The following is a 16,366-nucleotide window of genomic DNA, read 5'->3' on the forward strand; positions in this document are numbered from 1 at the left end:
GTGGGGACGGGGCAGAGAGGGCATTGAGCACCCAGGGGAAAGCGGGGAAGTCGGCACCTGGGGCGCCTTTCACATATGGATCAAAAATGGTTGAGCCAGGCAAAAGGGGGTGCCCAAACAAAGTCATTCCTTCGGCACGTGGCCCGTGCTGCTGAAGGTACTATAACAAATAGCGGGTCATTTGGGCTTCTTCCTCTCTGCCGTGCTGCCTGCGTGTGTTAACCTGGCTGTGTCCCTTCCAGAGCTGCAGCGATGTGCTCCAGGAGCGATTTGCTGTCGAAATGAAGTGCAGCGTGGCCCTGCGCCTGGCCGCGCTGCATATACAAGAGCGGATCTATGCTTGCGCCCAGCCGCAGAAAGTGTCTTTCAAATATATAGAGTAAGTGGAAAGTCCTCTGCCGTTCTAGTTGACCCAAGTCCCATATATCTTTTCTGCTGTGGCTGTGATAGGCACCAGAGAAATGGAAGATGGCTCGGTCTGGGCATTGGTAGTAGATTGGATCGTGCTCTGTCCTTATCCATTAATGCTGAGTCTATATATTAGTCACGCGAATCCTTTTAGAGAGAGAGGAGCAGCAGGTTGAGACGGCTGCACAAAACCAGCCCTCTATCTCCCTTCTAAACCGCCCGCATGGCGTACTGGCTCGAAATGTCAACCGGTGGCTGGGCTGAGCTCTGTCTCTACAGCAGCACCTGTAATGTGTTAGGTAGTTATTGTTGCACCAGGCAGGATTTTATTTAAATCAAGGCTGCCTGTTGCGGGCGTGTTTGTTGGGAGTTCTGAGTGCAGTGGCCGAAGGCCGTATCCTTTACAACTGCCCAGGAATGGCCCCCAGCAAATCTATAGCGCATCTCCCCTTCCTAGGCAGACACGCTGTGCGGCACCTTATTGCATGGGTTGTTCGGACGTTTGTAGCCTAATACCTGCAGCCCCAGCTGGGCTATGTGTTCACCTCTGCCACTGAATGAGTCTTTATAGTCAGATACACCATGCCCCAACGAATAAAGGAATAGAGAGACATGTCAACAGAAAGCTCCATGATGGGCTTAATTAGCAAGTAATACTTATTACATTGGAAAAATTCTCCATGGGAACAACTGGCCTATAATCTTAGACTGGCGGGAACCATTAACCCAAAAGTCACCAAAATATTATCCTCTTTTAAGCAAAGCCAAGCGCGCTTTACGAATGGAATCCTCAGTCCATAGGTTGAGGCCAGAAGGGACCATTATAATCACCTAGTCTGACCTCCTGTATGACACAGGCCAGAGAAAACTCACCCAGGAATTTGTGCAACAAACCCGTAATTTCTCTTGGAGCTATACCCATCTGCTCTGTCTTCATGGCAGGAAGGACTGGGGAATAGAAAACTTTATATCTCCAACTTTACTCCGAAACATGAAAGGCAAAGACATCAAGAAAGCCATCAGCTTTCACATGAAGAGGAACCAAATCTTACTGGACCCAAGACAAAAGGTAGAACCTATGCATGTGTGTGAGATCGCTCAATGAAAGCCAGCCGGCTCGGCCACTGAGCCCAGCCTCAGTGGGACTGAGCCGAGATGGTTTTAGCACCATGTTCTACACCAGCCTTCTCCAGCTGGGGTCCTCACAGCCTTGCTACTGCATTTTATTTTGTTTTCATGGGGGCTGCATTGTGCCTCTCTTTACTCTTCTCTCTGTCCCCTCTCCTTTGGTACAACTATTTCTCCCCGCATTAGCATTGCTTGTGCGCTGCTTCTGTAGGTATAGACAAGCCCTTGTCAAGAGGGCAGTCAGAGATGGGAGCCCGAAGTCACAAAGTTGGGTCTCCTCCTAAGCAGACTATTCCCAGTGACCCCCTGGGCTGCCACCTTTGCCTCAGTGGGCCCTGGAACTTACTTCTTGCCTGCTGTGTATAGGAGGAGGGCAGTCATCTAGGTAGAGGGGTGTGTGTGTGTGTGTGTGTGTGTGTGTGTGTGAGAGTGAGATCCATCCAGTCCTGTGAATTGTACAAGGCGGCTTTGATCCAAATGAAAAATTTAGAAACCCCTTTACCCACACGCCCAACTTGTCCCAGTGGTTGGTTTGTAACTTTCTCAGCAATATTTCTTTTCTTTAAAATCCAAGCACGTCCTCTCGGCCACACAGGTGCGTCTGAGCTACCTGCAGATACTTGGAGACCTGAAAATGTACAGCGGGAAAATCTTTAATGCCACCCTAATGGTATGTGCATTTGTTTGTCTGTGATTTTAGCAAATCTTTGTGTTTTCTCTGGCCGTTCCTTCTGTGTGTGTTGTGTTACCATGCTGTGGGAAACAAACGTGTGCAATGGGGGTCATTTTTAGCACTACGCTGAAACTGACCACGCCTCGCCTTGATTAAAGCGCACTTTCTGTGAAGCAGGATGTCTCTCTCTCTTTCTTTTTTTTTTTTTTTTTTTTTAACAGCTGAGAATCAAAAACAACCTGTTAACCTGCTGCTGGGGCATCTTCCCCCAGATTTGTTCTGCCAGCAACACCAGCTTCATCACCCATTAGTCGTAGTTGCCCACAACCACCTTCACGCTTTCTCCCAGTTCTGCCTCAGATCAGCTCCCTGGAAAAATCCGTAAAGCTTTCCTGTGTCTTCCTTCACATCCCTCCCCTCCTCTCCCCTCTGCCATGCTGCCTACGGGACGCTCACCATCGGGTGTGTTGGCATTGCTGCGTCAACTAAACGGACACATTTCTCTTGGCCCTTTCCAGCAGTCGCATTCTAAATCCTTAGTCAGTGCAAACCAGCATAGCTCCTTTGAAGTCAAGACCATAAAACCAGTTTTTGAGGATTCTTTTATTTATGTGTTGTTAAGAAGCGCAGGTGTGGCATTCAGTGTTGGTCTTGTGGATCTTCAGATGTGATTGGTCCATTGTTCCATAGGCAGGTTCTAATGCCCTTCAAAGATCTGAGAATATTTTAAATGCCATTAAAAAAATACCCTGACGTTGATTTGGGCCAGGAGTCATCCATTTTCAGGGGAGGTTAAGTCAGCAATGAGCCCTTGTTGCCAAGAAGGCTAACGGCATATTGGGCTGCATTAGTAGGAGCGTTGCCAGCAGATCGAGGGAAGTGATTATTTCCCTCTATTCGGCACTGGTGAGGCCACACCTGGAGTATTGCATCCAGATTTGCCCCCCCCACTACAGAAAAGATGTGGAAAAATTGGAGAAAGTCCAGCGGAGGGCAACAAAAATGATTAGGGGGCTGGGGAACACGACTTATGAGGAGAGGCTGAGGGAACTGGGGTTATTTAGTCTGCAGAAGAGAAGAGTGAGGGGGGATTTCAGCCTTCAACTGCCTGAAAGAGGGTTCCAAAGAGGATGGAGCTCAGCTGTTCTCAGTGGTGGCAGATGACAGAACGAGAAGCAATAGTCTCAAGTTGCATTGGGAGAGGTCTAGGTTGGATATTAGGAAAAACTCTTTCACTGGGAGGGTGGTGAAGCACTGGAATGGGTTATCTAGGGAGGTGGTAGAATCTCCATCCTTAGAGGTTTTTAAGGCCCAACTTGACAAAGCCCTGGCTGGGATAATTTAGTTGGGGTTGGTCCTGCTTTGAGCAGGGGGTTGGACTAGGTGACCTCCTAAGGTCTCTTCCAACCCTAATCTTCTATGATGTTTTCCCTTTGAAAGAAGGTCTTCTGACATAAGGCATGACACAATCTTGGCTGACACATGGGATTGAACCAAGGACCTCCGCAGCTAACAGCAGGAACTGCCACAGTTTATGCTAGAGAGTCAGGTTCTAGAGCTGGCAGCTGAGACGTTCATGTCCTCTGAGGACCAGGCAGAGACGGGGGCCTGGAATGCACACTCACCAGCAGGGCCATCCCTAGGGGTTTTGGTGGCCCAGGACATAGGTGCCAAGTTTCTAATCTGCTCCTCCTCACCCCGCCTGCCCGACTGCTGCTTGCCTCCCTGTTCGCCTCCTCACACGGCTCGCCCACCCGCCTCACCTCCCCGCCTGCCTCTTGCAGGGCCCCCCAAAGCGCAGGGCGTGGGGCGGCTGCCCTGATTTGCCGTACCCCCAAGGGACAGCTCTGCTCACCAGTGGATTACTATTGCCTTAGCCTTATTCACACTGAGTAGTACTAGTGGAAAATTTTCCATCTCTAGGCTGTCAAGGGAAAATTGGGTTTTTGATTAAATTAATTTTTTCTAGAACAGTGTCTGTTTTCTGAGGGGAAAGGTCAATATTTCATAATATATAGATATATTTTCTTGGGCAGTAGTGGGGCTAAAACGTTTCAGAGCACAGAACTCCTGTCCCCTCCCACCCCCCCCAATGCCAGCCGAGGGAGAGTGGCGGGTGTGGCGATGTGCCTGGGCACTGATCACCCCAGCATGTGCATCTGCCATGAGATTGACGGGGCAGCCATGCTGGGCGAAAGGGGGCTACGTCCTGGCTCTCGAGCAGTGGAATGTCTTACAAATGGATCATTTAGAATCTGGGGAGGTCACTTAAAAGGATGTAAATGCAGCCCCATCTGGGGGCACCCAGATGCCCATGGGAGGGAGATCCCATTAATCCTCTCTCCTCGGTGCGCCACCCTGGGGCCGGTGAGCCCTGGGTTCACAGCGCTGAGTGCCCATCCGGAGCAGCCCATCCGACAGCTAGGCTAGTGCAATTCACAGATACGGTAGATGAAGGACCTGCAGAAAGATGACCAGCATTTTAGACCCACGAGGGACGGGTAAATTAAAAGATGGGGACAGGAGCAGGCCAAGGAAGCAAGGGTGTTAAACACATGATCTTGCAACAACCCCTAAAATCCCACCAACCCAATCGATATAATGAAAGAGCCCCACACCTGCCAAAGCGTGGACAGTGGGGCTGGAGCTCCATGTGACGGGCTGGTGTCCCTTCCTGGGAGACCAACAACTCTCCTTCAGCTCCAATGGAGGCCCTGGCAACCCCGAGCCCTGGCCATCCCCCACCAGCTCCGTGTCTCTCTCAACCGCAGGGGGGCAGGCCTGGCACTGGCAGAGGGAGGGGCAGAAAAGGGGACATTCCCCCCCCGCCCCCAAAACGATCTTTGGGGGGTCCCGAATTATTGTCAGGAAGGCCAAACTATGTGCAAAGGTGTCCAGAGTTAGCCGGTGGAACAGCAGCTTGGAGAGTCTTCGTCCGTTCTAGAAATTCTAAATCTCCGCAAAATACTGACCCACCCGCCACATCTTACTGGTTTAAACTCTTAAAATCCCAGATTTTCCAGGAGTCGAACGAGCCTTCGGCCTCCTGGAAGGTGGCTTGTTGTTTGCAAAGCAACTGCCAGGAGCGTGCAAACACCTACTCCCCTGGAACCTGAGAACCGGCCTGGCAGCCGGGAGGAGCCTCCCGGCACGGGTCGGCAGCCAGCATGCTAGAAATAGCAGCGTGCCCAGCTGCCCAAGCACAATGCTGCCTGATCCTGTGGGTACGTGCGTGGGCAGCTAGCCTGAGCCACCACAGCCACGCTGCCCTTTCTAGCACGCTAGCTCGCCTCTGTCCAGCCGTGCAGGGAAGCACCCTCCCAGTGACCGTGTAGATGTACCCGGTGAGGCAGGCAGCCTCCATCTCACTTTAATCTCTGCACTGCTGTCGCTGAAGTCCCCAAACTGGAGCTACCCACTATTCACATTTGGGGGCCAGTAGAAGGTGGCTGCTTCCCCTAATTGAAACGTGCCAAGCCGTAATGCACAACTCTGGATTCTGCGTCCCGCTTTGTCACGAGGTTCCTGTTTAGATTTCTACGAAGGCTGGATTCTAACCCACCTTTCTCCGGTAGCTACAGGACAGGGAATCGTATGTCGCCTTGCTGGTCGGAGCGAAGTATGGAATCAGCCAGATTATCAATAACAAGCTCAACATCATAACACCCCTGGCGGAGTTTGCTAACATCAGCAGGCTAGAGCTTACCGAAGAGTCTGAGAAAGTGAGCATGGTAAAGATCTACCTTCAGGATGTGAAGGTAATTGCAGCTTCAGATGGTGCATGTGTTGGGAGAGTTGTTCCTCGATCTTCTCAGTGATCTAACTATCTAATTGAATTCCTAATGCTAGTAAAGACAGCGATGTGTTTGTTTTGCTGTTTCTGTTATTTTAATAAATGCAGTGGTGGGACATTTTTATTTTCCTAGTTACTTTGTAGTATATCGCTGGCTATCATGACCAATGTGTATACGGCACCAAGATGTTAGAGAGCTTATTCCTTCACTCTCCCACTTCCCTGGTCCTTCTCGCATGAACAGAGAGCAACAATACCCGAAGTCCGAAGGTGCAAACAATTCGATGTTTATTGGGGTGAACTTCCAGCAAGCTTAAATACAAGTTCCTTTTTCCTTATTTTCGAATCCCAACTTACTTCCTGTTTGCCCAAAATTAATATAGTAATATTCTTAGCTATACCTTAACCAATCATTCTACTGAAATTTAACTAACCAATCCTAACATATTGTAACATGATTAGCTAACCAATTATATCCCACCACCTTAATTAGTTTACACCCAGCAAAATTAATTATACAGCAGACAGAAACAATCACAGAACCAGACAGAGACCATGCCAATAAACAATAGCAAAGTGGGAACTATAATGACAAAACAATACAGAAGTGAGGATTTCACAACTACATCTATAAAGACATAAGAGTTTCCCAGCTCTGTGTATTAATAAGTGAGTTCTTACCAGACAGAAAACTATCAACCTCAATTTCCTTTTACATCTTCTAGGCACTTCCCTTTCTCTGGAGGTGATAGGCGTTATCAGGACAGGATTGTATTCCTAACAGCCCAATAGCACCTTCTTTCAATGTGACTACTTTGGAATGTGAGGATGTGACCGGTCGCTTCCCAGCTTATGGCTGCCTCTGTCGCTTAGCCAAAGGCCTTAGCCTAAGAACAGGGCCTCAGACTGTCACAGTAAGAGAAGGACCTTACACTGGCAGACAGTGATTTTGATTCTTTCTTTTATACCTCTAACTAGCCAAGTGATAAGAATACACCTAAATTCTTAGAGTACAGGCCTTTACAGACAGGCCTGAATATCTATATCCTAACACTGTGCATTAACACTCTGCTCAAAAGGCAGCATGTCTCCCTAGTGCCTAACCATTCGACACACTAGCAGGCTGTATTTATCAGAGTTTCTATCACTTGACAATTCTTTTAAAGGCAAATATTTTGCATTGGATAAAATAGTCTAAATTAGCTGTTACCACTCAAGGAAGAGATCTTGGAGTCATTGTGGATAGTTCTCTGAAAACATCCACTCACTGTGCAGTGGCGGTCAAAAAAGTGAACAGAATGCTGGGAATCATTAAGAAAGGGATAGATAATAGGGGAGAAAATATCATGTTGCCTCTCTATAAATCCATAGTACGCCTGCACCTTGAATACTGCGTGCAGATGTGGTTGCCCTGTCTCAAAAAAGATATATTGGAATTGGAAAAGGTTCAGAAAAGGGCAACAAAAATTATTAGGGGGATGGAACGGCTTCCGTATGAGGAGAGATTAATAAGACTGAGACTTTTCAGCTTGGAAAAGAGACAGCTAAGGGGAGATATGATTGAGGTCTATAAAATCATGACTGATGTAGAGAAAGTAGATAAGGAAGTGTCATTTACTCCTTTTCATAACACGAGAACTATGGGTCACCAAATGAAATTAATAGGCAGCACATTTAAAACAAACAAAAGGAAGTATTTTTCACACAATGCACAATCAACCTGTGGAACTCCTTGCCAGAGGATGTTGTGAAGGCCAAGACCATAACAGGGTTCAAAAAAGAACTAGATAAATTCATGGAGGCTAGTTCCATCAATGGCTATTAGCCAGAATAGGCAGGAATGGCGTCCCTAGCCTCTGTTTGCCAGAAGCTGGGAATGGGTGACGGGATGGATCGCTTGATGATTCGCTGTTCTGTTCATTCCCTCTGGGGCACCTGGCACTGGCCACTGTCGGAAGACAGGACACTGGGCTAGATGGAGCCTTGGTCTGACCCAGTAGGGCCAATATTCTGTTATGTTAATGCAAAGACAGGAGAACCATTAGAACAGATGCAACCCGGTCAAGGAAAATGACATTCCTTTAAAAAATATTTGGCTGTCCTTCATCAGTAGGACACTGCGCATCAAAGAAAAATCTGTTTCCCTTTCCTCCTTGTGGCCCACTCTGTAATACTCCTCTCCATACCTGGGACAGAATGGGAGATCGGGAATGTCCTTTTATTAAGTGCACATCTCTTCCGGTCACTTCGGGGGCCAAGTGTGAATAGTGTAATGCATTTTTTTTCATTACAGTTGCTGACGCTGATGCTAGAATCAAACAGTGCCAAAGATCTCGCCTGCCTCGTTGCCGGTTACTACAGGCTGTGTGTAGACTCGGGCGTCTCCATATTCATCTGGGGTGAGACTAAGGAGCAGGCCCACCGCATCTCCACGGAAGAAGGTAAGAACTAGTCGCCTTTTTCAACAAAGGGTGGCGAGTGACGAAGCACCTTGACTAATCACTTAGGAGCATCTGTCACCGCAGGCGCATGTCAGGTGCAGAGTTTTCTGCTAGGAAGTTAGTGCCCTCTTGAGCCCCAGCTCATGGCTCACAACTCCTTGAAGCTATTGGAAAGACTGTTCTCTTTCCACTTACACTGGAAGCGACTTGGGGCAGGGGCTGTCCCTTTGTTCGGTGTCTGTACAGCACCTGGCATAGTGGGACCTGGTCCATGGCGGGGGCTCTAGGGGGGCTCTTACCCGAAGCACTACTGCAATACAAAGAAATAATAGTAACTTTTATAATAATAACAACAACAACAATAATAAGCCACACACAGGAGAGGGTTCCAAGAATAGCCATGAGAATCATAGAATCATAGAAGATAAGGTTGGAAGGGACCTCAGGAGGTCATCTAGTCCAACCCCCTGCTCAAAGCAGGAACAACCCCAACTAAATCATCCAAGCCAGAGCTTTGTCAAGCCGGGCATTAAAAACCTCTAAGGAAGGAGATTCCACCACCTCCCTAGATAACCCATTCCAGTGTTTCACCACCCTCCTAGTGAAAAGGTTTTTCCTAATATCCAATTAAACCTCCCCCACTGCAACTTGAGACCATTGCTCCTTGTTCTGTCATCTGCCACCACTGAGAACAGCCTAGATCCATCCTCTTTGGAGTCCCCCTTCAGGTAGTTGAAGGCTGCTATCAAATCCCCCCTCGTTCTTCTCTTCTGCAGACTAAATAACCCCAGTTCCCTCAGCCTCTCCTCATAAGTCATGTTCCCCAGCCCCCTAATCATTTTTGTTGCCCTCCGCTGGACGCTTTCCAATTTTTCCAGAATGATTAAAGGATTAGAAGACCTGCCTTATAGTGATAGACTCAAGGAGCTCAATTTATTTAGCTTAACAAAGAGGTTAAGTTAGGGTGACTTGATCAGTCAATAGTACCTACCTGGAGAACTAATATTTCAGAATGGCTCTTCGATCTAGCAGAGAAAGGTCTAACACGACCCAAAGGTGGGAAGTTGAAGCCAGACAAATTCTGACTGGAAATAGAGTGTAACGTTTTAACAGTGAGAGTAATTAACCGCTGGACCAACTCGCCAAGAGTGGTCCGTGATGGGGAATCCACCACAACTTGTAAATCAAGGCCGGAATTCCTGTCGGAAAGCTCTGTGTTACCGGGCAGGTCAGACTAGGTGGGCCCCGTGGGCCCTTCAGCCTGGGAATCTAGGCATTAGACTGTATTAGTGACCAGCTCCAGCACTGGCCTCTGCTTTCAGCCGCAGGGTGGGACCTGGCACTAGCTTGCAGGTCGTGGCCCTGTGGGACAGACTGTGCGCCGTGCTCGTTTGTTCAGAATCCGAGCAGCAGTCACAGGAGTGGATCTCTCTCTAAGAGTGCAAGGGGACTGAATTGCTGCTTGTTCTGGGCTTGCTGGGCTGCTGTACCCAGCTGTTTGCATTGGCCTGTGCTCACCCGGTGTCTTTACATTGCAGGGTACGAGTCGAGAGCCTGCAGCGACTCCGAAGACTCTTGGGAACTGGATTCCTCTGTGGAGCGCTTTTTGGACCCCCCCTGGCTGAACCCCAGCAGCGTCCAACCTCTGTGTGAGGAGGAGGCAGGGCACGAGGAGCTGCCTGAGCTGGAGCCAGAGAGCAGAAACCCTGGAGGGAGGAGCGACGGGACGGACAGTGCGTCCGAAGCCTCTGACTTGGCCAACACCGAGAGCAGAGACTGCAAGACCAGTGGCTCGAGTGACTCAATGGACGCTCTGGAGGAGGACGACTTGGAGGCCTGCTCCTCCAGCAGGCCAGAGTTCCTCCAGTTTTTCACACCCACTATTCAGGAACTCAGCTGCCAAGACAAGAGCGTCTTCGCTCTGGCCAGCAAGGAGGGGAGCGGTGGGGCAGAGTCTGAAGATTTCCTTTGTTTCTTGCAGTTCTCCCAAGGAAGCCACCCTGGGCCTGAGCAGACAAGCCTCAAGCAAAGAGGGGAGAATGAGGCGGATGCTTCGGCTCTCAAGACCAAGCTGTCGGAGGAGAACGTGATGGAGTATTACAGTCTCTGCTCCAGCATATCCCCAGCCAGCAATGGAGAGAGAAGCGTCCTCAATCATAGCCCAGGGAACAGCTCTGTGAAGGACCTGCCGGCCGAGTCGGGCCAGCAGGAGGGACTCTACAAGGTCAATCCAACAGTGGAGGAGAATGACCTCATCCTGCACCCGCCTCCGGGCTACGGGGACACCAGCTCAGAGGATGAATTCTACGATGCTGCAGACAGGCTGACCCCAACAGACGTCCTGACAGGTGTGCTCAGAGAAGAGGTTATGTAGCAAATCAGCTCAGTAGGGTAGGGACGCTCTCTTACCCAGCACACTTAGTACGGCAGGACCTGATCATTCCTGGGGTGCTCTGGTGGTACGGCTGGACGAGTGATGAATAATGAACCTGTGTCAGATCCACAATGCCGAGAACATGTCCCCCTTGTTCAATTTCCCAAGGTTTTCCTGAAGCTCTTTCGACTCGCAAACAAACTTTGTACACAAACTTTAAACGTCCCTTCTCCAAGAATGAATCCCTCGCAGGCAGAAATGCTGTGCAGAGAGCACATCGATATCGTAGCTATAGGGTTGGGTGGGATTTTTCGGTAGCACCCAGGTGAGTTCAGAGAACCAGTCCCAGTGAAAGTCATGGGATCTGTGCCTCTAAGACCGTTCGGCATTCTCGAAACCCCACCCGCTATCACAAGCACACTAGAGTACGGACATATATGGAACATGCATGTTATTTAAAGGTCTTTAAGCCTCAGTAGTACCCATGTGAGTTTGTTGTGTTCGCTGTGTACATGATGCACTTTGCAAAGTGTGTGTGGTCCTCACAAATGCCGTGGGGGGTGCAGCTGGCCCAGAGGCTGACCGCTGTGCTCGGGGGTGGCATGGGCTGGCAGGAATCCTGGGGGGTGTAGATACAGGAGCAGGCCATAAGAAAAGGAAGCGGGAAAGCTGTATAGGGACTAAGTGGTTCAGTCCAGAGAATGGGAGGGAGGGGACACTGTGTAATGGTGGGAGGCTGCTAGGAAGGAGATAGGGACCCATTCCTGCCAGGCTTGCCTGACCCCTGACACCAAGCGGTGATTCTTAGCCATTCTTAAAACCTAAAGAAATCCCTAGACTAAAAGTTGAAAAACTCTTATCACTTAAACTGAGCCCCAAAGCCCCAGGAGAACACACTGCAACTTCCTCTCTCTTCCCCTCGGACAGATCACAAATTACCATTCCATTTTACAACCCACCAGCCCAAATCTGGACAATACAGAAATGCATAGCTAGGGGCACACTATCCATCCATCAGCCCCACCAATTAAGGCCTAGAGTAAGCCAAGAAGAAGAAAAGTTTTCAAAAGAAAAATGATTCGTTACGCAAACAGGCATGCAATGAGCACTTACACCGCGCTCCGATTATACTCACGCTCAGAGATGAAATGGTGTAAGTCCCTGGACCACAGAGTGAGCTACAGCCTTACAATCCTGGAACCTGACCCTACCCTCTTCATGCTCATTTAGAAAATCAACTCCTTTTATAATTAATATGAAACTGCCCTTTCCCAGGATTCTAGTTCTACCACCGCCTTATGGGCTCTTTACATTACACACTATTTAAGTTAACAGCTGTCCCTCCCACGCTATCAATATAGAGCACATTTTAACAACCCATTCTCAAAAACACTCGCTTAAAAACCCTGCAAAAACCAGTTACCACGATCAGCAGCTTGTGACGAAGCTAGACTAGCCCCTGGTCAGCAGTTAGTGTAACTTAACCCTGGGTCGCGTCCTTGCTAATTCTTTCTTTCTTTCTTTCCCATAACACTCTCTGTCTCCTGTACTCTTGTATGCTGAGGCCCCAAACCTAACTTCTGCTCGGTTCTTCACCTAAACCATCCTATAAGCTGCACCCTCTGTGCTGAGCCACATAGGACACAGGTTTGTCACAGCCCCCCATTTACAGAGCTTTAGCTCAAGCTACAGCAACTCATGCTTTTAGTGCTCAAGGTTCCCCAGTTCAATCCCTGGTGTCTCAGCCAAGATGGCAGATGTTCCCGATGCATGGTTATCATCAGTCCAGGAGATCCCGTGAACAGCCCATGGCTCTCTGTGTGTAGCCAGTTATGCACACGTGTGTGGAACACTACCATCTCCTTACCCTTGTATTCTCTTCTTTCCTGGCAGGCTCTAAGGCACTGTCCCATGAGGGGAAGGGCGATTCCTGCTTCCTGAAGAAGTCGAGGTGCTACAACCTTGGGGAAAGCTGCATGTCTAGACAAGCTACCAGGGAGAAGCACAGAAAGGAGAAGGAGCTGAAGCATGCGAAGAGCCTGAGAAAGAGAAGATCTTTCCTACAGACGGATTACACGTCGCAGGTTACCTTCCCGGTGGCTCCATCCCCCTCCCTGGAGAGCACTGATCCTGTATGCTGCTATGAACAGGAGCCCCAGCTGCCCTCCGTCTCTCTCACTCACATGACATCCTCCTTGGACAACACTACCGGGGAACCCGCGCTGCTGGAAGCCAGGACCTTTGCCCAGCTAGAGCCTCAGAGCAAAGCCAAGAGTAAAAACCCTTCATCTAGCTTCATGGAAACGGAGCCTGACGCCACAGAAACCAACTCACTAACCACCTCAGTCATCCCTTCCATTTCAGCCAGTCAGCTCCAGGGTGACCAGGAAGGGAAAGAAAATTCGGACCTAACCCTGTTGCCCAACTGTGCGGAGAACAGCCTGGGGCCTCTTGATTCTGCATGCACGCATGACAGTGGCTGCGTAAGTCCTTCTGAAATATCTTCCCATTTGGGAGACATCGGAGACCCAGAACAAGCAGGAGGCGCCTGGAACAGCCCCGGTGGCTGTGGTCGCCCGTTTTCTGAAACCGAGGATGGATGTATAACCTGCATGGTGCATGGACAAGAGCAGCCAATGCCACAGAGTGCCGCGGAGGCTCTGGAAGGCCGCTGTGAACTCAATACGGCTGCACATCAGGGCAAAGGAGGGATCCCTGCTTGTGCTGAGCCCGGGCCTTCTCCATTGGGGTGCTACAGAGGCCAGCCGTTGCCCCAGGCTGCAGCTTCAGACCTGGATTCTCCGTCCACTGCTGATAAAGGAGAAGCACGTGAACAGCTTGTGCCATCATCTCCCTTTGCAAGGGGAACAGCTGATCCCACTAGCTGGGCAGTGAAGCAAGATGCTGAACTGGTATCTGGAGAGAGAACCAGCAAGAACCTGAATGGAGAACCCTTAAGAAGAGTGGAAGATAAAAACCATTTGGGTTTCTCTAATGCCACGGAGCTGCTTTCAGGCTTTAACAGAGCATCGGGAATAATCACTCGCCTCTCCTGGCTTTCATTTGGAACCAGGACAGACCAAGCAATGCCCTGCCAGCAGGGGGGCATGGAGGACGCCCCCCCAGCAGTGACTGCCCAAGCTGTTGGCCCAAGTCCCTGGACAGCAGGGCATTCCGACTCAGGTGCCCTCGGGAAGGAAACACGTTTTTCCTCCGCTTCTCCAAAATCGCACCCTCCTCTGCAGCTGCTTAGTGGCCAGTGCCCAGAGGAGAGAGAACCCAGAGAAGATGCACTAAATGAGGATGGTCGCCACGAACAGCCCCAGCCTGCTCTGACTCCTCTCCTCATAGAGGAGACCACAGAGCAAAGAAAGGGCTGCCATATAATCACATCACCGGGGCTACATGCTCCTTCCCCCAAAGATACTGGTGGCGCCTCAGCCCCCAGAGAGGGAAACTCCGGTGCAGATCAGTCGCTGCTTTGTGTGACCCATGAAAAAGATGCCCCAGTGTCCAAGAGCTGCAACACAACGCGTCCTTTGGGTTTGACCAGTGTTAAGGGGACCCTCTTCCTCAAAGCTGGCATGGACAAGTGCAGCTGTCACTTGTCTTATGCCAGCTGCTTCCGCGGGCTAGACAATGACCTAGATTATGAGTGTGTTGATTCTGCACATAGCACTTCCTCCAGGCCTTTAACAACCCCACCGGCTGCTGGGAGCTTGTCGTTCCTAGGCCAGCCCCCTCCCAGGACCACGGACGAGAGTAACTGTGTGGCCGCTGAGCCTAGTGGGAGTGAAAACGGCCCATGGCCAGAATCTCACCCAGAAGCGCTGGGTCAGTTGCAAGAGAGAGCAGGGAAGTCACCGGCTGACTTCTCTCAGTTCCTGGCGAATGTGGCAGAGCTCCAGGCCCTTGTGAGGCAGTTCTCGGGAAACCGAACGAAACACCCTCGAGACACGTGCGCAGAACATTACTCTGAACACAAGCACGTGCTCTGCGCGGAGTCCCGCAAGCTGATGGCTAGCTGCCAGAAGGTCCTACAACCAGACAGGCCTTCTGAAGAGCTGCCAGGTGCATTGCAGGAGACCTTCCGGGACCTCATGCGACTGACGGCGCTGTGTTTCCAGTTCACAGCCTGTGGGCTGTGTGGGAGACGTCACAAGGAGCTCACAGTCAATCTGAAGGACGTGGTTTGCACCTACCATGAGTTTGTCTGCGCTGCTCTCCAGACCGAGGGGAAGGGCGGTCACGATTTAAGTGCGACGCTGCTCGCACGCCAGGGCACGGCCCTCACGGCAGCAGTGTTCTGTCTAACCCAGCAGTTCAGGGCAGCACCGGCGGTGTAAAGATGGCCGCTCCGCTAGACAGACTCTCATACTCGTGTACTGCTGACAGGAAAGTACTCAACAAACGTTTACTGTATAACCCATTAACCCAATAAAATATCTCCCACAGAAAAGCGACGTGAGTCATTCAGCAGTCTGGCCGCACACCTCAAGGCATGATCATAACGAAGCTAGACTAGCCCCCGTTCAGCAGTTAGTGTAACGCAGCGGCTGCCTTGAACCCCCTGAAGGCAGCAACTTTCTGAGTAGAAGGCAGGACATTTTCCAGAAAATCCCTTCCCCTTCTCCCTGTAGCCATGCCTCCTGGGGCTAGGCGGGGGTGGAATGGGAGTGTGACCACAGGGCATTCGGCACTGCGTCATATGGACCAGCTCAGCGTAGGGTTAGACAACACTTAACACAGCTGTGGCCTCTGCTTGAAAGGCTGCCCTCTGTTAGATGACTCAGGCACTTAAACATTCCCGCAAAAGCCTCTAACAGCAACCCCACCGTTCAGATTCCACACAGCAGTGACACCTCCAGCAGGGCTGGAAGCTAAGCCACGAGACCACTTCAAAAAGCAAAGCCTCCCCCTGGATTAATAATCTACCTACAAACCACCCCAAAGGTGCAGGGGGCCAGGAGCGTGTCCTGGGGGAACTCTGCACCAAAAAATTTAAAAATTCTGCACACAGTATTTTAAAAATCTGCAAAATTCTGCATATTTTATTTGTCAAAACAACACACACACACACACACACACACACCACACCCCCCCCCCCCCAGTTTCAATTATTTTGGTAATTTATTTCAAAATACTTGTCAGGGAGAATGTCCGTAACAATATGGACAATAAAAAAGATTCAGGAAATGTTTTTTGACAAATAGGTGCCTTACTAGGCATATAAATACAGAACTCTGAGTAAAAATTCATTTAAACTGCAATACAGAACCGTATTCCCCCCCCCCCGCTTCCAGAAACAGTGCAAAGGCTTGGGGGCGTTAGGGGTAACAGAGGAGCTGAGGGAAGTAATTGCCAGGAAGGAGCCTGAGTGGGAACTTGGAGGGTTGTTGGATGTGGGTGGGGGATGTATGGAACATGTTCTGTTTTTTTTTTTTAGAGGGGTGGGGATTGTTAGGGAGCCTCCCCCATGCAGACCCTGGCTGATCCCTAGCTGCTCCCATTCAATCAGGCACATCTGTCTGTCCCCATATGGCCATACA

At 50.1% G+C, this 16,366-nt stretch overlaps 1 protein-coding gene across 1 annotated transcript in view; it reads left to right on the forward strand.

The window, feature by feature from the left end:
- The window catches only part of FRMPD1 (FERM and PDZ domain containing 1), a 66,252-nt gene extending 50,985 nt beyond the window's left edge, over nt 1-15,267 (forward strand). The window contains exons 10-16 of the mRNA XM_074953557.1: nt 243-379; nt 1,351-1,477; nt 2,111-2,206; nt 5,785-5,967; nt 8,296-8,443; nt 9,982-10,791; nt 12,711-15,267. Coding sequence (XP_074809658.1) covers nt 243-379; nt 1,351-1,477; nt 2,111-2,206; nt 5,785-5,967; nt 8,296-8,443; nt 9,982-10,791; nt 12,711-15,163 — 3,954 coding nt within the window. The 3' untranslated portion in view covers nt 15,164-15,267. The remainder of the gene's footprint in view (nt 1-242; nt 380-1,350; nt 1,478-2,110; nt 2,207-5,784; nt 5,968-8,295; nt 8,444-9,981; nt 10,792-12,710) is intronic.
- Nucleotides 15,268-16,366: the final 1,099 nt, after the last annotated feature.

This window comes from Natator depressus, chromosome 5 (assembly GCF_965152275.1).
Source record: "Natator depressus isolate rNatDep1 chromosome 5, rNatDep2.hap1, whole genome shotgun sequence".
In the NCBI taxonomy this organism is placed as follows: Eukaryota; Metazoa; Chordata; order Testudines; family Cheloniidae; genus Natator; species Natator depressus.